Source organism: Canis lupus, chromosome 5, assembly GCF_011100685.1.
Source record: "Canis lupus familiaris isolate Mischka breed German Shepherd chromosome 5, alternate assembly UU_Cfam_GSD_1.0, whole genome shotgun sequence".
In the NCBI taxonomy this organism is placed as follows: domain Eukaryota; kingdom Metazoa; phylum Chordata; class Mammalia; order Carnivora; family Canidae; genus Canis; species Canis lupus.
Window position 1 is genome coordinate 28,786,331 of NC_049226.1, and position 20,849 is coordinate 28,807,179.

A 20,849-nucleotide genomic window follows, 5' to 3' on the forward strand; every position below is an offset into this window, starting at 1 on the left:
ACTGCCAAATCCAAATCCCCATCACGGTCCCTGCCCCATCATGACCTGGTACGCTTCTGACACTTGTATCCTCAGGTCTGTAGGACCAAACAAATCAAGCCACAACCACTACTCCTCAGTTTTCTGCTTATCCCTCTTGCTTTTATTTTCCCTGGGGTCTAAATTCAGTCCATTATTCTTTAATCCTAAACACTCGCCTTGAATTACTGAATCTTATTCTGTGGATTAAATTATCAACTACTTATATACCAAAACCTATTCACCTATTGGCAAGCCTCCCAAGCTCTAGTGTGGTCCCATACCTACCCTACAGACATACAATGAACACATAATGCTCATTCATTCAACACTCACCCGCCACACACCTGTGTCTGAGCACCACACTTCCTGTTAGAGAGAAGTAGTAGGAGAGAGGTGACTGCCGCCCTCACTAGTGCTACCACTCCCATGTTGCAGAGCTTCCCACTGCCTAAGAAGAAACAGCCAAACCCCCATCACGGCCCTTCGCAATCCACTCCACATATTCTTCCCTTGACTAGAAAGCCCTTCCCCTCTTGTTCACCTGATACAGCCATTCTTTAAGACACTATCATCACTCAAAAAATCTTAAATCTTAATTGTTCATCTAACAAAATATTTACAGGACTTAGAACACTGAACACTAGACAACTGATGAAAGAAAGCAAGAAATATCTGTGGACAGATATGTCATGTTCGTGGATTGGAAGACTTGACGTAATGAAGATGTCAATTCTTCCACAACCAATAGAGTTAGTGCAATTTCTATCCAAGGCTTGGCAACATTATTTACAGATAGGATTATTCTAAAATATATAGAGAAAGGCCAAAGGAACTTAAATAGCTAAAATAATTTTTAAAAAGAAGAAGAAAGTAGAAGAAATCAGTCTACCCAATTTCAAGACTTATGTAGCTAAAGTAATCAAAACAGGGTGGTACTGGTGGAAAGACAGACATATAATTGATGGAACAGAACAGAGAACCTAAAAATATATTCATACAACAATTTTCAACTCAAGGAAAAGAAGTTCCCTTTTCAATAAATGGCACTGGACCAAGTGGACATCCACTTGCAAAGAAAGTGACCCCATGTCTCACTTTTTATACATAAATTAACTCAAAGTGGACCACTGACTTAAAACATAAAACTATAAAACTTTTAGGAAAGAATGTAGGAGAAAAGCTTCAAGAACTAGGACTAAATAGAGTTCTTAAACTTGACACCAATAGATCCTTAAAAAAAAAAAATACTAACTTGTACTTGATAAAATATTTACCTGTGGGAGATCCTATTAAAAGGATGAAGAGATAAGCAACAGAGTGGAAGAGTATATTTGCAAACCATGTATTTAACAAAAAACTAGTATCTATAGTATATAAAGAACTCTCAAAACTCAATAAAAGATAAACCATCCAATTAGAAAATGAGCAAGATACACAAAGAGATATCACACTTTAAAGGACTTAGAGATAGCAAGCGAGCACACAAAAAGCTCACTAGCTGTCAGCAAAATGCAAAATAAAACCACAATGACCAATCAATACATAATTATCAGAGTGACTAAAATAAAAAAGAATGACAACAAATACTGGTAAGTATGCAGAGCAAATGGATTATGCACATATTGCTGATGGGAATGTAAAATGATACAGCCATTCTAGAAGAGCATAGCAGTGTGTTTTAAAACCAAGCACAGAAGTACATTACATCACTGCAATTGCACTCCTGAGCATTTATCCCAGAAAAACAAAAATTTATGTTCACACAAAAATCTCTACATAAACTGCTTATAGCAGTTTTCCTCCTAATAGTCAAAGACTGAAAATAACCCAGATGCTCTTCAACAAGTAAATAGTTCAAGAAATGGTAGTATATCTGAATACCCACTCTTCAATAAAAAGGAACAGGGGTGCCTAGGTGGCTAAGTGGTTGAGCCTTTGGCTCAGGTCATGATCCCAGGATTGTGGGATCAAGTTCTGCATTGGGCTCCCCAAAGGGATCCTGCTTCTCCCTGTGCCTATGTCTCTGCTTCTCTGCTTCTCTCATGAATAAATAAAATCTTAAAAAATAAAAATAAAAAGGAACAAACTACTGAAACTCACAGCCACCTGTGTATAACTCCAGGAACTATTCTGAATGAAAATAATATTCTTGAAATGGCAAGATGAAATACAGAACAGACTGGTGGTTTGTAGAGGAGTGGCTATGGCTATAGAAGGGCAGCAGGATAGATCTATGTGGTGATAGCCTGTGTACTAACAGTATCAATGTCAATATCCTGGTTGTTATGCTCCACCATAATTTTTCTAGGTGTTACCATTAGGAGAAACCAAGTAAGAAGTACATGTACTCTGTATGAATTCTTACAACCATATGTTAATGTATAATAATGGCAAAACAAAAAATTCATTTGTTTATTTCTATGTAACTCCTTCAAACCAAATTAGCTCTTCTACAAACCTAATATCTAGCATTTACCCCAAATATGTTCAGAAAAGTTATATTAATTGTAAAACACTTCACATTCTATTAGAATTACCAGTTTAACCATCTACTTACACAAATTTTCATGGCATCCAAACACATTAACAATAGTTATCTTTGTAAGCAAGGGCTTCATATCTGTATCTGCCACTGGATTACATGTTTCTTGAGCATAAGAATGTATCTAGCTTATTTTTAAGTCTTCCAAGATTACATTTTTTCTTAATAAATTAATATTCCACTATTGAAAATCATATTTGCCCGGGTATGACATATATCAAAACCTGTATTTTTAAAAAATGCAACCTTTCCTTGAAAAGTAAAATGGTGAAGAGAAAAAAAGCATGTATTTATTGAGTCCTATAAAGGAGACCTCAAAGATAACAAATTCTAGCGAATTCAGGTACCCAATCAGTCACTGACACTATCTAATGCCCCAAAAATATGCTACCTTCTTGCAAGAAGAAAGACTATTCAGGCAATTCTCAGACTGAGAAAGATGGTGCCATTTAAGAAATGAAAGCTGTCCACACTAAAGCCAGCAAAGCTACAGGCCACACTGGCAAACCCTCACTCAGAACCAAGCCCACTCTGAACTATGGCCAAGGCTCTCTAGCATTTCATCCCACTTCAGCTTCTTCATCTCATTTCCCAATTCTGAAACTCAAGCAGGACCTAGAAAACTCCTGTCAATCTCAACATCTTTCTCACCTTCAAGATTCCTTTGGCCTATGCAACTTATGACGCTGCAGCCAATATCAAATCTGACAGCACACAACAGACAGAATAAACTATATGAAATATTTGTGAAGCCTACTTTCTGATAGAACAGAAACTCGGGACGCCTGGGTGGCTCAGCAGTTGAGTGTAATATAAATAATAGTGAAAGGGAATATAAGGGAAGGGAGAAGAAATGTGTGGGAAATATCAGAAAGGGAGACAGAACATAAAGACTCCTAACTCTGGGAAACGAACTAGGGGTGGTGGAAGGGAAGGAGGGCGGGGGGTGGGGGTGAGTGGGTGACGGGCACTGAGGGGGACACTTGACGGGATGAGCACTGGGTGTTATTCTGTATGTTGGTAAATTGAACACCAATAAAAAATTAATTTATTAAAAAAAAAGAACAGAAACTCATTTTGCAGCTTGAGAGCGGTTTAAGAAATACTTCCATGTTACAGTCTTGTATCAAAAGTCCTTTTGCCATGATGGTTTTCATATTACATGCACTACTCCCACAGCAGTTTTCAAAAGGCCAGCTGGTTGTTAAGCGGTAATAGTTGCAAATGCAACAAAGCTGCTTTGAATGAGTGGTGCTATGCTTTATTTGTCACAACAGTGGGTGAAGCTGGTGACAAGAGTACATAAGAAGTTCTATCCTAATGATATTATTTACTCTCAAGCAAAAATTAATTATAATTGAATATGGATTTTCCCAATGATCTTTAAATTTCACACACATACAGCTTAAAAAAAAACCTTTATTAGTAAAAATCCCTCAGGAAACATAATTTTGAATTGCAGATATAAAACCCTATGGCCTGAATCCAAGAAAACAATTATGGTCACTATATTTTATTCAGAACATAATTACTGAAATCTAGCAAAAAGTAAAGAGCAGCCCTTAAAGTAACAACAATATTAAAATTACCCAAACCTCTTATTTGCACAGAAATATGAAATCATGCTATTAGTAAGAAAAATAAGTTTACAGTTCTCATAGGATTTATATATTTACATAAACTCCGTAACTATATTACCTGCCATATTGTCTAATATATCTGAGCCCCAATCTCCTTGAAACACTGAGGTTAAAATGTTGTCAAATAAATGAAGTTCCTTTGCACCAACAATTTTATCACGAAATAAGCGCCGTGCTTCATAAGCTACGATTTCTAATACATAATCTAGAGGATGATTTGAGGATCCTAAAAAAGACAACATTTTCTTTAGTTGTAATAAAATTCAAACAACTTGTAGACGGTCTGTTTCAACATAATACCAGAAAGAAACAGAGAATAAGAATCTGCACACTGTCAGAATGGCATCAGATAAACACAAGAAAAGGGAAAAAAGGGAAAATTTAATGTGTTATTAAGTTTGTAAGTTGTTTAATTTAAAGGATATATTAAGCATTATTATCTCTAGTTGCTCAATATTTATTCCAAAAAGCATATTAAACATGAATAATGATTTTATTTTTCCCCAAATCAAATTTTAACAGTGACAATCATAAATGGTTTAGAAGAAAAAACACATTGCTATAGTTTTAATATTAAGGTTTAAATTTAATACTAGTATTTAAATTTAATATATTTTAATTCTAATTTTTAAGCTACTATAACCAATTACAATACTCATTTAATATACCTATTACAAATAAAATAGACAATGCATGCACACGTGCACACACACACATACACACACAGTGGCATTCCAAAGAGAAGCAATTTGAAATCATGAAAGCAAAACTTACCTCCTTCTAAATCGTATCTGAATAAGCCAAGAACCCATTGGGTAAGGATGCAAGGAGTAAAGAAATAATGACTATAATCATCAACTGTAAATTTGGCTCGTACCTGAAAAAGAAAATACCGTAAACTGTCTACTTTATATATATATTTATAATGTATTTCCAAATGTAAAATGCTATAAATTTTTCAGTTACCACAGATTCACAGGAATGCCCAATTTCTACCAGTGAATAGAAACTGTATTTCAATAGAACTGATTTCCTTAGTTATACATTTTATCCATTTAAAAACACTAAGAGGGGTTGTTCATAGGCTTCAACAAACTGCCAAATCTGTCCAATAAAAAAATGAAATAAAAGGTTAAAAAGCCTGCTAAGCAGAAGAATTCAAGGAAGATGAACCCGAGCTTTATAAACACTGGTTGCAATTCCAAGGTACTCACAGGGCTAGGGAAGATATGTTTCCTAGTAGTAGGAGCTACAGAGCTATCTTGTATTCAGAAAGTCACTGAATTTCTAATGAACCAAAGTGCTAGTCCTTGCTATATAACCAGTGAGAGTCTATGCCTTCCTCTGCATGGACAGGACTGTTGTTCTCATTCTGGCCTTGATCACTTCACTTCTGAATTAATTTAGAAATTAATTAATGCTAACTTCTCTTTCCCCACTTCTATTCTGTAACTATAAAAAGCATCTACCACAAACACTTCCCTAACTTTCACATGCTATTTATCCCCTTTACCTAGGAAGATCTTTCCCCTCCAGCCTCTTTGTGAACTTCATTTTTCAAAACTCAGATCACATTTCGGACCTCCTGGGTGGCACAGTCAGTTGAGCATCCAAATCTTGATTTTGGCTCAGGTTGTGATCTCAGGGTCATGAGACAGAGCCCCACGTTAGGCTCCATGCTAAGCATGGAATCTGCTAGAGAGTCCTTCTTTCCCTCCATGCCCTCCTTGCCCGCCAATATGCTCTCTCTGAAATAAATCTTTTAAAACAAACTCAGAATTCATTTCACCTCCTCTTGACAACTACCACACAACAAAGTCACTTACTTCCTCTTCTGCACTATCTTCCTCTTCCTCTACCTCTTCCTCTTCTGCACTATCTCTGTGACTGCACATATTGTCACTGTAACACTGCTCACCACGCCATATTGATAGTTTATGTGACCAGGTTCCTCACTGGTCTGTAAAATTCCAGAAAACAGAGATTCAGTCATCTCTGTGTCCCTAGGACCAGCGCTAGAAAAGAAGGTACTGAAAAAATGTCCGTTGTGTCTTTACTGACTGTTTCCAAGCACCATCCCACTGATGCCCCATCAGTGATAAAGGAACTTGAGAAAATTTCTCAGAGGCAACAAGAAAGAAATAACCCTCAAAGATCATCTCTGGTTTAGAGTCTCGAAGACAGAATCTGATAGAAGTCAGGAGAAGGATCCAGGTTTGGAAAGAAGAGGAACATTCTAAATATGCTAAAATTTATTTGACAACAGAATAACCATCCAGCATTGATTCATTCATTCAATATTTACGGAGTATCTGTTAGAAATGGTGCTGGAAATTCAACACAGAGTCTCCGCCCTCAGGGAGCTTACTCTCAAGTAGAAAAGTCTAACCTACAAGATGAAAAGAAAGCCCAAGTGTCAACACAGGTCAGCATTACAGGTAGTCTTTTGGGAGTGAAACCAACAGACATGACAGTGACAGTATAAAGGAGTAAAAATATACCTGCTCATACACTTGGACCATAGATCCCGCTAAGAGAGAAATTTTCGATGAAGAGCCCCAAATGGAATGATTCTTCAGATTTTTATGTAGAACAGGTTCTAAATATGCTCCATAAATTGTCTGTAACTGCTCTCTCTCTGGGTAACTGGAAAGGGCATATGAGAAAACAGTTGAAAAAACAATGTTCTAGATAATTACTTAATGTTCATTCACAGCAGTTCTCTAGCTATGCTGCTCTGTGGTCCGGACAACCCCCAGTTTACTAGGGATGAAAGCCAGGTTCCAGGGTCCCTACTCTGACCCTCTACTTATCTGATCCCAAATACTGAATCCCTAATGGAAGTTTCCAATAAAATCACTTAAAAACAAAATTGAAAACCACCGGTTTTTAGAAAGGACCAAAAGATGAATCTTAAGAAAAAGTATTTTAAGTAGAGCCTACCCACAGAGCAGTCATCCACCTTAGAACTATAAAAGTAGAACTAATCCAACAAATGATATTGACCTGTTTCTCTCAAGCCAAACTTGATTTCAATACAGCTTAATTGGTAGCTCTAACACTTCTGAAAGTACAATGTTAATAAATAGGTGCAATTAGCATGAAAGCATCAAAACAAGATAAGGCAAAACGGAACAGAGGCCATCTCCATAAAATGTACAAAGTCCTTGCAACAATCATAGACCACGGAGATGGATCTGTCAGGACAAATGCTGTCACCCACAAACATGATCTGACTCTACCTTGTGCATGTTTACCTGTTTGTCTTCATAAAATTTGATAGTATTTTTGTTTTATGAAACCCATATTTAAATCCATCATTTAGATTCCTGATACTGACATTTTAGAACAGAGATGATACAAAATAATTGGGTCTTATTTCTAATATGAAGCACTAACGCCTTTTTCACCCTAAATTACTGCCTAAAATTTAGAAAGGGCAAGGAAAAAAAACAGAACTTAAGTTTAACTATTTTTATATTCTTCATTATAAAGAAATATCATTAATGGGTACCTTTAATAAAATTCAAATATAGAAGACATGTCCCTACATTTTAAAAACAATTAAAAATGCTACGATACATACTCCACAGCACAAATGCGAACGATGGAAGTGAATCTGGTGGTCAGCTTGTGTCTTCCGAGCCTTCCTCCAGCTGACATAGATGCCACAATCTGAATATTCTCTAAACCAACCCATTCCAAATTTTCATCATAAAATCCTTGATATGTCAATACCTTTTTGAAAATAAACGTATTTTAAACGTTTTAGGCTTAGGGTTTTCTAATAGTGATATAAAATACTTTCGCATAAAATTCGTTTCCAAATACAATCATCCTCCTTTACCTAACTCAAAAATTTAAGATTCAAATTTGCATTAAATGCTTGTAATATTGAAAAATAATACTTCTTTGGGATGCCTGGGTGGCTCAGCAGTTGAGCATTTGTCTTCAACTCAGGGCATGAATCCAGGATCTGGGATTGAGTCCCACACTGGGCTCCTTGCAGGGAGCCTGCTTCTCCTTCTGCCTATGTCTCTGCCTCTGTGTCTTTCGTGAACAAATAAAATCTTTTTTTTTTTTTTAGATTTTTTTTTATTTTTATTTATTTATGATAGTCACAGAGAGAGAGAGAGAGAGAGAGAGAGAGGCAGAGACATAGGCAGAGGGAGAAGCAGGCTCCATGCACCGGGAGCCCGACGTGGGATTCGATCCCGGGTCTCCAGGATCGCGCCCTGGGCCAAAGGCAGGCGCCAAACCGCTGCGCCACCCAGGGATCCCATAAAATCTTTAAAAGAAAAAGAATACTCTTCAAGACTCTGCATTCAATTAATGTTAGCTGAATTACCCTCATTTTTTTTTTAACCCTCATTTTAAAGTGCTTTTCTGTCAGGGCACCTGGGTGGCTCAGTGGTCGAGCATCTACCTTTGGTTCAGGGCATGATCCTGGGAGCCTGGGATTAGGTCCTGTATCAGGCTCCCTGCAGGGTGCCTACGTCTCTACCTCTGTGTATCTGTCATGAATAAATAAAATCTTTAAAAAGAATAAAAATAAATAAACATTTTCTCTCTAATAAACATTAAAATCCAATGACAGTATAAATCTACCAGCAATTAGAGGAAAAAAATGAAAGAAATAAGTAAAAATATAAGGAAAATATTTTGGTTTCCTTCTGTAAGTATTTCATCATATTCTAGAGTCACACAGTAAAGCTAAATTTGAACCTGTATAAACATAACAGACTCTAATTTAGAATCTAGTGATGCAAACCACATAAAGCAGTATAATCTCGCACAGGGACAGAATGTGTAGTCTCCAACTTTTCCCTTTATACAGGCCAAGAGCAGGGTGATGAGCTAAGGAAGCCCAACAGGGTCCTGACTGAGGAGGTCTCTCTGCTCTCTAAAAATGCATACCCAGAAAAATGAAGCAAAAGTTCTCCCAAGCCCCACATCATCCCCAACTCCTGCTTTCCTCCTATGTTAGAAATAAAGGACAGGAAGTAAGTGCAGGGTGAAGGCTGTTTTCACTCTTCCTGTTGTGGATCCTCCCGACAGACTGCTGACTGCCACAGGGAAGGACTTCAAGGAAAGCAGCCTTGCGGGGGCACCCAGCGGGCTCCATCAGTAGAGTATGTGACTCTGGGTTCGAGATCGTGAACTGGAGCCCTGGGCTGGGTGCAGAAATTACTTAAAAATAAAATCTTTTACAAAAAGAAGGAAGAAAGTAACCGAGAATAAACTTACTACATGCCTCAAGAAGTAGTGAGTACTCTATGGCATGTATTCATGTATTCATGCGAGTTGAATACATGCCATAGAGAAAACTGATGCTAAGGAGGAAGGCAGATTTTCTGTCCAAAGGTAATGAAATTCCACTTTTCCCAATGATATCATAACACTTCAAGGAAGAAGACTCACCTGTTGCAGGAAAGCAACCAAAGTACTGGTACCCCATTTATCAAGCTTGGGCAGGTTGATATCTTTCAAGTAAAGGACGAGTCTTTCACAGTCTTTGGGTCTATATACTCGACCAGTGTTGGTAGTGATGACCATGCAAGTCTGGCTAAGCTTCTGCAGGAGATGTCGAGACGTAGTCTGCGCACTACAGTGAACCGTAGCGATCTGCGTGGACCGGAGCTGGGAAAAGGCATACCTAAGCAGCATCCTATGAAAGATGGAGGACATCAACTTTGAAAATACAACAAATAAAATCCTGTTTATATCCAATATAAAATCTCTATTTCATAAATATTTCAGTTTCTAAATTATGTGTAATGATGTTTAAGAGCAAAGTGGTAAACATGGACATGACTTAACAGATAACTTTCTAATTTTTACAATATAAAAAAATTCATATTTTAAGGCATTCTTGGGACTCATTCAGCAAAATGATTCTTGGAACTCAGACAGAAATAACTGGATAAAGCACATATGAAAGATACCAGCTGTTTTCCCATGGCTGAAGGACATATTTTAAATTACTAAGTACTCCGAGTTAAAAAAAAAATTAATATGATTTTTTAGAATTTTTAAATTACAACTAAAAATGTGAAATCATGTCTCCTTTATCTCCAGAACCTACACTCAGGAGGCACCATAAACAGGCTGAATTACAGATATAAAAGTTATTTTAAATAGAAAGCTAACTTCAAGATGCATTTTTTATAACAAAGGCAATTTGTGAGTGTATCTAAGGTATTCAGTTTTTGTTGGGATTGTATGCACATTTTCTTTTGAAGCATATCTTTCTCAGATTGTTCTCTTTCCATTAGAAAACACAATCTGGCAGGAAAAAAAAAAGACATATTATTTTTACTAGTGACAATTGAAAGAGACCTTCATGAAAATGTAAATGCTACTTCAACTGAAAGAAAGGTAACAGAGCCATTAAATCACTTTAAGAGAGGAGAGTATAAACTCACAGTATATACCCGAACCAATAATTTTCTGCTCTTACCCTTTGCCACATCCTTCTGGTCCAACAAGAATAAATGGCTGTTTAGTATCAGAACTTAACCACGGTTTAAAATAATCCAGACCTCGCTGCATGTCAGGAATCTGAATGACAGGGAGAGTTTGGCCATTATTGAAATCATCAGCAGTCAAGTTTTCTGGCTTCTTCAGCACATAAGATGCTAATCGTCTTCGACTCTGATCATAGTAGGTGTCCATTGGTTTGTGAGGGTCTGGAGGAGACTCTTGTGCCCAATTAAAAACCTGTAGAGGAAAAAGTTGTGATAGGTTTTCACATACTCCAAACAAGAGTATATGAAATTTTAATTCTTCAAAGTCAATGTCCCAAAGTCAATCATCTTAGTCCAAAAAAATTCTATGCTAAACCTACTAAATATCTTTTATAATTAAAGCAACACCCTATGTCAAATATTATTATCTAAATGATTATTTAAGCAAATAAATAAAAGTCATCTAGTTTGTGCATACACCAAATACATCTAACTTTTAAATGAGTTTTAATGAACACTGAATTACTGATTCCACAGTTTAGGAACCTAAGACCCTTCATCCCCACCATATGCGAGTCCTGCCTATTATGGTGGTACCACCACTGCTCTTGAGCTGCTCTTCTTCTAACATGGAAAACTTGATATCTGCACAGATATAAATCAGAGTTCACTCGATGCTAACCTTCAATACCTTGCCTCTGAGCTATGGCATGAGAACATCTGCTCAAAAGCAGCATAGGATCTGGCATCGAGTGGCAATGAGAAGCATCTGACAACAGGGACAACACAATGGCCATGGAAAGAGAAGCAGCATAGAAAAAGCCATACATGATGGTACCAAAAAAAGAAACATGATATAAATGCAGAACCATGATGTAGGAGCCAACCCAGAGAAATGCATGTTCAATGTTTTCAACAGAAGCCAACAAGACAAAATTCTTTAATATATATGATTTAGTTTTATTAACTTGGCTGAACTATACCTTTACATTTATTAAAGAAAATGTTTTATAGTGATTAATCCATCCTAGCATTCCTAACTGGTTAAATAAATGACTAAAAATATGTATTATTCTAAAATTAAAAATGAGTAATTATATATATTCATATGGCTAAGTAGTTTGAAAAGTGTCTAACAAAATTATAGTCCACCCTAGAGCCAATTAAAACATTATATAATTTTAATATCATAAAATACCATAAAGAAGTTCAAAGGATAAAATAAGTACATATATTCAAATACATTACTATATTAAGTGCATAATTCCAATATTAAAAAGTTCTATATCTTACAGTTACAATCACCGTATTTTAGCAATTAAGAGTCAATGAAAATTAAAGGAAAATGTTGACTGAATATAGGTTTTAGTGTGCATCACCTCTTTGGTGAATTCCAGACGTGACTTCATGTTCAGATTTCCACCAAGTCCCCGAATGAGATTAATAATAAATTGGTCATGATTTTCACATCCATGAAGATGTGACAAACCGTTCATCACAGTCCCAACCAAGCTTGTTTCAACCACATAGTCATTCTGTTGATTAAAATCCATGGTACAGACAAAAAACAAATAGTAAACCATGAACACAGAAACATATTTACATTCACATATCTTTTCAAGTATGATTGTTAAATGTAAAAGCTTACGTCTGAGGAAGCAAAAGAAGGGTAAGCTTAAGTCAGAGAGGTAGATAAAGGCCAGAGTATGCAGAATTACATAGGCCATGATAAGGAGTGTAAATTTTATTTTCACTACTTTTAAAGTGTTTTTTTTTTTTAAGATTTTATTTATTCAAGATAGAGAGAGAGAGAGAGAGAGAGAGAGAGAGGGGCAGAGACACAGGCAGAGGAAGAAGCAGGCTCCATGCAGGGAGCCCGATGTGGGACCCGATCCCGGGTCTCCAGGATCATACCCCGGGCCGAAGGCAGCACCAAGCCACTGGGCCATCGGGGCTGCCCTAAAGTGTTTTTAAGTAAGAGAGTAAAATGATCCAATTCACATTTTTTTAAAAAATCACTCTGCCTGCATAAAAAAAATATTTTTAAAGGGTAGGAGAAATGGGATGAAGAGTAGGAAAAAGGAAGGAATGAGTAGAAGAAATCCAACTGCTAGGCCATGCTAAAGAGTTCTAGGCTTTAAAGGCAAGATAAAGGAAATCCTCGTATTTTCTTCTACATTGTCTAATTTGCTAAATTGATAAAAGAAGGTAAAGCTCTAGTTATAAATAAAATTGACATTTGGTTAGAGAGTCCATTACACATATCTCCCAGAATCTGAACACAGTGAACAAAGTACAAAATAAGAAGGAAGGAAGCCTCAATACATAAAAAAAAAAAAAAAAAATCTTAAATTAAAAAAATAATTAAAAATTCAAACAATCACAGGGACCTGACCTCAAAATAGTTTCCAGCTGACTTTTGGTACATCCACTCTATGGCTTGATCACCTTATTCTGTCATCATGTCTACACTCACAAACCTCTGTGTATCCCACCTATTGTTATACTTCTCTAACATTAACAGCATCCAAGTAGATGACCTCAAAGTACTTATACTGGAGCACCTAGCTGGCTCCATATATTTTATATTACTGAAATAACCACATATCCAGGAGCTACGACGTAGGCAAGCAGGTACTACGCTCATTCATGCATTACTCCACTAGCACAATGGGTTTTGAGGATACACCAAAGGGTGGTCCTTGCCCTTCAGGAGCTGAGAGCAGCATGCATGCAATTATTTCAGAAAGAAGGAGAGCAGAGCACTCCATTAGACTGGAGGGAGTGCTTCGTTCCCTGAGGCCCCCAGGGAAACCTATGTCATTAACATCCCATCCCTCAACATTCTCTATCTCCTCATCTTTTATCCTTACTAAAGTGAGGAAAAGTTGAGAAAACTGAAGTGAGATCTCCATTTCTTGGTAAAACTTATTCAATCTCCAAGTAGTAACCAATAAATCAAGTTCAGATGAGCAATCAGATACTTCCGAAAAGTACCTTCACTGCTTATTATTTCCTCTATTTTTATGTTTATGTTTCTCCTAAAACCAAGGACATAAAAAACAAATAGCTGAAAATCATATACAACATCTAAAAACCCCTCCACTGTCTTCCAGGCATGTGAAATTTCTCTTCACACTTCAGATTCAAAATTCAGTGTGATCACCTTTTAAACTCTCCTGGAAGACAGCAGTACTTTCTTCATCCAATTCTGATTATCTTTTCACATTCCATTTTTCTCCATTAGGCAGGCTCTTCCCATGGAAGGAGACTGTCCTGTGAATGTCCACCTTCAAGTCTTGTCTAGTGTCACGTTTGATACGTATATGAGATATTGAATTCATGTTTTGGTTATCCAAAACATCCACAGATGTTCTTAATAATATTGTAAATAACTCATTATACTTTTTCTCCTTTAGTATTAACTTGGCATTGTTTTTTATCATGAAATATAAACAGGCATTTATTGCCAGAGAAATGTGACAGCAAGATGATTTTGCTAGTAAAAATGGGAGATTCTGGGCACATGGGTTGCTCAGTGGTTGAGCATCTGCCTTTGGCTCAGGTTCTGAGATTGAGTCCTGCATCAGGCTCACTGAGGGGAGCCTACTTCTCCCTCTGCTTAGGTCTCTGTCTCTGTGTCTCTCTCATGAATAAGTAAATAAAATCTTAAAATAAAAAAAAGGGGGGGGGGGGGAGATTCCACTCTTCAAGATTTGTAGGTAAGCAGCGTGCAATATTGTAAGAGAACTGAAGTGTTTTAAGACACCATAATAAAAAGTTAAGCCAAGACAAAGAGCAGGATAGCAATGAGGACGCCTACCTCTCACTCCACCCCCAGATTCTGGCTGAGATCCACTAAAAGGCAGCTATATCTAGGCAACACTCTCCATCACCTTAATTCTGGCCTAAATAATTATTAAATATTATGGCTAACTCACCTGCTTCAGAACCCACTGTAAAGCTTTTTCAAAGTAATCTCCAATCCAGTTTTCAATATTATCCCTATAATTAGGAGGCTGATTCTTCAACCAAGATTTTATCAGAGAATGGAGATCTGTCTCTTCATCACTGAAACAGATTAATAAGCATGTAAGAAATTACTTTGGAAGATACAGTCAACTTACTTTCAAAATTAATTTCTGCTCCAATAGACATTATTATACACTTTTATAGCTGCTAGTATATAAGAGTGGACTTCAGTTATTTCTCTACATATACGTATATACTAGTTACATATATAGACACACACATATATGTCATTTTCTGTAAAAGAAATTTCATCTATATTATAAACAAATTAAAGAGGAACTAAATATATACAGGTTGTTCAAGAAGTGGTCTAAATCCTTAGGACTAGAGAAATAGAGAGCCCCAAGTCCCAAGTTTAGACTTACTGAAACAAAATCTTCACTTCAACAAAATCCCTGGGTGTTTCAAAAACACAGTAGAGTTCAAGGACAGCTGTACCTTTTTTTTTTTTTTTTAAGATTGTATTTATTTATCGAGAGAGGCAGAGACACAGGCAGAGGGAGAAGCAGGATCCATGCAAGGAGCCTGATGTGGGACTTGATCCTTGGACTCCAGGATCACGCCCTGAGCCAAAGGCAGACATTCAACTGCTGAGCCACCAGGCGTCCCAGGACAGCTGTATCTTAATACAGATCTTTAAAAATATGTTTTCTTCTTTTCTATCCCAAAAAAAGTCAACTACCTAAATTCTCATGCCACTATTAAAACTCAAAGATCTTTGTGAAGTAAAATAGAATTATTTAGCAAAGCACCTAATTACATGAGTAACATCCAATGACTGAAATGAAATATAATAGTGACATCTTATTTAAAATTATACTTAAATAATTACCAAAAAATATGGCAAAAACAACTCATAGGTTAACAATTTTAGAAGTGACAAGGGCTCATGATTTTGCCACTTCCTTCCTATTCTCTACCACTATTTTGTAGCAACACTAGTAACTACTGAGCCCTTGAATTTCTCTTCCCACATTTTATCCAGGCTAAAAAGGTAAAGAAAAATGGAACAGTCAGAGGTAAATATGTAAATTCCATTAGATCAGTTCAAGTCAAACAAATCAAAGACACTAAGCCCCTGCAGAATAGACTTTGTTGTCAATGGTATGTCCCCAATGTCTTGGCAACTATACATCTTGCTTCATCTAAGATGATCCTGCTTTATACCAGCTGTCCCAGCATTAACAGCATTCCCTTTCACTATTAAAAGGTCCTCATTTGGCCTATAACATAGCAAATGCTCAACAAATGTCTGCTGAAGAAATGAAACCTAAAACCAAGTTATAAGCTAATCAAAAGCAGCTCAAAATGTTACCACGTATTTGTGTCTGTATTTTACATGCAATCATATATTTGCCACACCTCTCATGAACCATATCTGGTTCACCAACAATTTTTAAATCCTGTGCAGCAAGATGTGGTCTTTCTGCTAAATATCCATGGCACTCTACTTACAATTTATGTCACTTATAGTCTACCATGTGTTGTAATTGTTACATTTATTTTATCTCCTCTACTTGAAAGGATGCTCTATAAAGACGAGTCCTCCGTATTAGTTTTACCCATTTCTTGCTCTGGCTCTCCTAAAATGCTTAACTTAAAGTTATATACATAATAGGCATTCAATAAATGTAAACATTTAGTTATAAACTTTCCTTGTATCATATTTTTCTCACAAGATTATAAGAATATGTTGAACAGAGAAGACAAATTGTGTGAGATACAGCTACAAAATTTATAAACAATGCTATGTTTTTTAATAATACCTTAAAGTATTAATTGGAGTTCATGGCTATTTAGTATAAATGTTCCCTAAAATACTATCAAAAAGCAAGCATTAATTTTGGAAACAGTCTGAGCCAACTTGATAATACTATCATGTGTCATACAACACCAAAAATAGCCTGAAACGGCTCTAAAAGAGTAGGGCTCTTTATATAGACAAGTATCAAACTCTAAAACATCCACTCAAAAAGCAAAAGAAAAATAATTACTCATTTTGGAAAATGAAATTGGCTACAATGTCTACATTCTGGCATGAGACTATGAAACATGATATCTAAAATTGGTTTATTCTTCATTTTTTCCCTCTTAAGCCTCTTCCAAATATCCTAAGAAAATAAACATTAAGTAAAAAGGTTTCCAATTTGTTCAAAGAAAGGTCACTCCATAGGACCTGTTAATCCTAGGTTGGCCCTTCTGTGATTAAACTATTGCTACTTAGTTTTAGATTATTAGCCTCCAGTTCATAACCAGTGGGTTCACTTCTCTGCAGTGGTAACATTTAAACAAAAGTAAGAGGAAAAACAAAACAACTAAATACTTGCTGTCTCACTGATGCAAACATAGTAATAGGACTAAACACTGAAACAATTAAATAAACTGAAATAAAACAGCTACTCTCTGAACAAAGTAAAACCTAACAGAAGTTAAAATGAGGAAAACATACATCATTCATACACTTATTTCACTTAGCTATGAAACCAAAGTAGTAACTAAATATTCTAACATAATATACACAAGTGCTCTGATGGTTACCTAAGAAAGATCATTCCCATTCTAGATATTGTGGCTGGCGAAGCACAACTTAAATCATGAGTTTCAAATACAAAGTTCACATTCAGGCCGAACTGAATCCTCTCTCCGCTGGGCATAGTGAGGAGTCGATTGTCATCCAGAACAGAATTCAGAGACTCTATCCATTCAGGGTCAATATCACCATCACATATTATCCATGAGCTCACATCTGTTTTCAAAACGAACGTGGAGGTAAAACAAAAATATATGCAGTAATAACAACTAAAAATAAGGAATAAAATACTCATTCCTTACTCTTTAGAAGTAATTTCCACTAAGTGTTATTTTCTATCCCTGCCCATGAATATAAAGAACTAAAGTAGAACACGCTGAAATTTTCCATGTGAAAGTGCACTACAACCATGCCCGAGAACCACAAGCAATCCTGGCTCAAGCAGCTGAAGACTCACTCATATGCCATGTGGTAATGCCAAACTGGTCCACAAGTACACAGAACTGGGATCTCAAAATGAAAAATTTTTGCCATGTCTTTAGAGTTCTAAACCTTTCACTCACTGGCTTAGAAAAACAACTATTAATTGTGACCTAATAAAAAGTAGGAAGTCTTCTCAGATTCTGGCCAAAAATCCCTTTAAACACCAAGCCAAAAAACTGAGACCAAGAAGACTACTGTTTTATGACTTAAATTTTCAAAATTACTCAAACTACTGTATTCCAACTCATGAGTTAAAACTGTTCAGACACACAATTTTAACCCCATATAAAGTGTCATCTTATTTATGAGGCACTACAATATCACCAGCGAAGAGTTCCTATATTTTCAGTGAATTAATCTCATTGTGAATTACAATTTACCCAGATCACTTTGTTTCTATTATAATAGAAGTTCCCATATAGTAGAGACCAAAATGATAGCACATCTTGGGCCCCTCTAAAGTAAAATATCAATGCACATCATTTACAAGGCAGTTTATGGTCACGTATGAGGCTTAAGGACACATTAGAGACAAGTTCCATCATCCTCTAAAGGTTATTAAGTAAAGTAATGAGGCACAAAACACAGACCAACCTTGAGGTTCTCGAACTACTTGCCGAGCACTATTTGTCAAAACGCCATCAGACCATTCCCTCGTATCCATGTCAATATGGCCTAACAGCTGGTGTCTCGGCATAGCTTTGGGGTTCATGGTATACTGCTTGACCACTCTGCCAGTCCTACACAGTGCCGCCCTTAACATCCTCCACAGGGTTGACTTCCCAGCACCACTTGGACCAACAATGACAACGCCCATTCTTTGGCGTAACTGTTCGTACAATTCCAAGGCCTTCTTGATCTAGTAGAAAACAAGCATGTATATTATGGTCTATAATCAAACACAGTTCTCTTCTCCTTCTGTAACAGTTGTTCTACTCCAAACATATAAAACGAAAGCCTCTGATTTCTTCGGTGAAAGATACAGCCTTAAACAAAATAATGCCTAAATAAATCCAAGCATATTTACACTGTAATATTTAACCCCAATATTTCTTTAAAAGAAACAAGTATACTTTCCAAGTCATTTGACAATATGTACATCATTTTTCTTTATTAATTCACATATATTATTCACGTGTTGATTCATGCATTTATATCCTGTATCTCTCAAAAAACAACAAAAAAAAAAAAAACCTGAGGGAAAATGTTCATCTTTGAACATGTACTTGTGATACATTAAAAAAAAAAAAAAAAAGCTACTAAAAAGAATTTCTCCTAAGAAATTGTCAAAGTCAAACAATCATATGTAATCAATTATCAAAAACATATATGATGGATCTACTATGGGCAAGGCTCTGTAACATGCACTAGGAATAAAATGATAAGCAAAAATAGACATGAGTTCCACCTTCCATGAACACTCTTATCTGGTGGGCAAAGATCAGTATTAGTCACATATAAGATTAAGCATTAATAAGTACAGGTACGTAAAGTAATGGAAACACAGCAAGGAAACCCCATCTGGACTCAAAGATCAGGGAAGGCTTCCCTGAGTAAGTGAGATTTAAATGGAAAGATAAAAGATAAAAATAGTTAATAAGGAATTAACTAGGAGAAAGGGTCAATATATTCTTTTTTAAAAATTTATTTGAGAGAGAGAGAGAGAGAGCGCACACATGTGGGGGGAGAGGCAAAGGGGAGCAGCAGACTCTATACAGAGTATCGAGCCCAATTCAGGGCTTGATCTCATGACCCTGAGATCATGACCAAAACCAAGAGTTGGATGCTTAACCCACTGAGCCACCCAAGTGTCCCAGGAACTTGATTTTTAAATGTAATTTTAATTTCTTTACATTTAAATTTAGATGGCCACATGTAATTAATGGCTACCTTTTGGACAGTACAGCACTCCACTACAGTCTCTGTTAAGATTATAAAAAAGTTATTTAAACATTAGTGGATAAACTTTTCTTTCTTGGGGGGGGGGGGGCAGGGAGGCTAGAGGAAGAGGGGGAGACAGAATCTCAAGCAGACTCTGCACTGAGCACAAAGCCCAACACAGGGCTCAATCTCACAACCCTGAGATCATAACGTGAGCTGAAACCAAGAGTCAGATGCTTAACTCCCTCAGCCACCCCTATTATAAAGTGTTCTCGATGGTTACCTGATTGGGAATGATTTCATAATTGGCCTCCTCGAAGACTTGCTGCAGTGCAGAACTCAGTTCGCCATATTCCACTTCTTTAAAGTCAATCCCGGGAAACACATCTTTAATCAGTGCATCAAACCTCAAGCAATCAGCAAATGTAAACTTGGACATTGTATTAAGCCTCAGTGCTTGTACCACAATATGACTTTCATCAACTGGAGAAAAAGTTTCATTTTAAGATTATTAGTTACTGACTTTAGAAAGCTTTAATGGCTGTACAGTTTTCAAGTACCATGATATGTGTTACCAGTCATTAAATGACGTGCTAGAATTTAGCAACATTTCAAACCATGTGCTACCATGTGAATGGACAAGCTTGCCTCACTTTCTTTTGACGGCTGAGAAATATGGATCCCTATGTACAGTTCTGCACTCCTTTCCATAGAATTTGAGTCCAGAGTTCCTAGACTTCGATTAATAAAAAAAACTCAAACCTGCTCAGAAGTGTTTTATAAACTCATCTCTAAACCAAATATAAATACTAGTATCATTACAAGATTCTTAGTTTTTTACAGATATTAAATAGCAACTGAAAGATGTGTTTTTGAAGGCCAGAACTATCTTTAGTCTGGTATTTCTCTATAATTGCTGAATATTTCCATGTTTAAGTATGTGCAGTGAAGGTATGACCACAATAGAGTTTATTTTAAGCATTAATAAGCCATCTTTAATGACTACAGGTATGGTTTCAACATTTCTTAAAAATCACCAGAGGCAGTAATTTAAGTAACTCACCAAATGACTATCTTCTCTGGTATATGCTAACAGAGCTAAAGCACCAAATGACTATCTTCCCTGGTGTATGCCAACAGAGCTAAAGCAGATTCCCTTTTTAAGATGTATACTTTGATCATTTAAAATCCAAATAGAGGGATCCCTGGGTGGCGCAGCGGTTTGGCGCCTGTCTTTGGCCCAGGGCGCGATC

General features: G+C 36.5%; 1 protein-coding gene across 6 annotated transcripts in view; it reads right to left on the reverse strand.

Annotated features, from left to right (window-relative positions):
• Positions 1 to 20,849, reverse strand: part of DYNC2H1 (dynein cytoplasmic 2 heavy chain 1) — a 339,419-nt gene that overhangs the window by 257,518 nt on the left and 61,052 nt on the right. For all 6 annotated transcript variants that reach the window (XR_005359403.1, XM_038536341.1, XM_038536343.1 and 3 more), the window contains exons 37-47: positions 19,880 to 20,079; positions 18,310 to 18,574; positions 17,241 to 17,448; positions 14,612 to 14,741; positions 12,050 to 12,205; positions 10,664 to 10,923; positions 9,625 to 9,871; positions 7,790 to 7,941; positions 6,705 to 6,849; positions 4,978 to 5,080; positions 4,262 to 4,429 (exon numbers count right to left, since the gene is read on the reverse strand). Coding sequence is in view for 5 of the 6 variants with exons in the window: in XM_038536341.1 (XP_038392269.1) it covers positions 4,262 to 4,429; positions 4,978 to 5,080; positions 6,705 to 6,849; positions 7,790 to 7,941; positions 9,625 to 9,871; positions 10,664 to 10,923; positions 12,050 to 12,205; positions 14,612 to 14,741; positions 17,241 to 17,448; positions 18,310 to 18,574; positions 19,880 to 20,079 (2,034 nt within the window). In the remaining variant the exon portion in view is untranslated. The remainder of the gene's footprint in view (positions 1 to 4,261; positions 4,430 to 4,977; positions 5,081 to 6,704; positions 6,850 to 7,789; positions 7,942 to 9,624; positions 9,872 to 10,663; positions 10,924 to 12,049; positions 12,206 to 14,611; positions 14,742 to 17,240; positions 17,449 to 18,309; positions 18,575 to 19,879; positions 20,080 to 20,849) is intronic.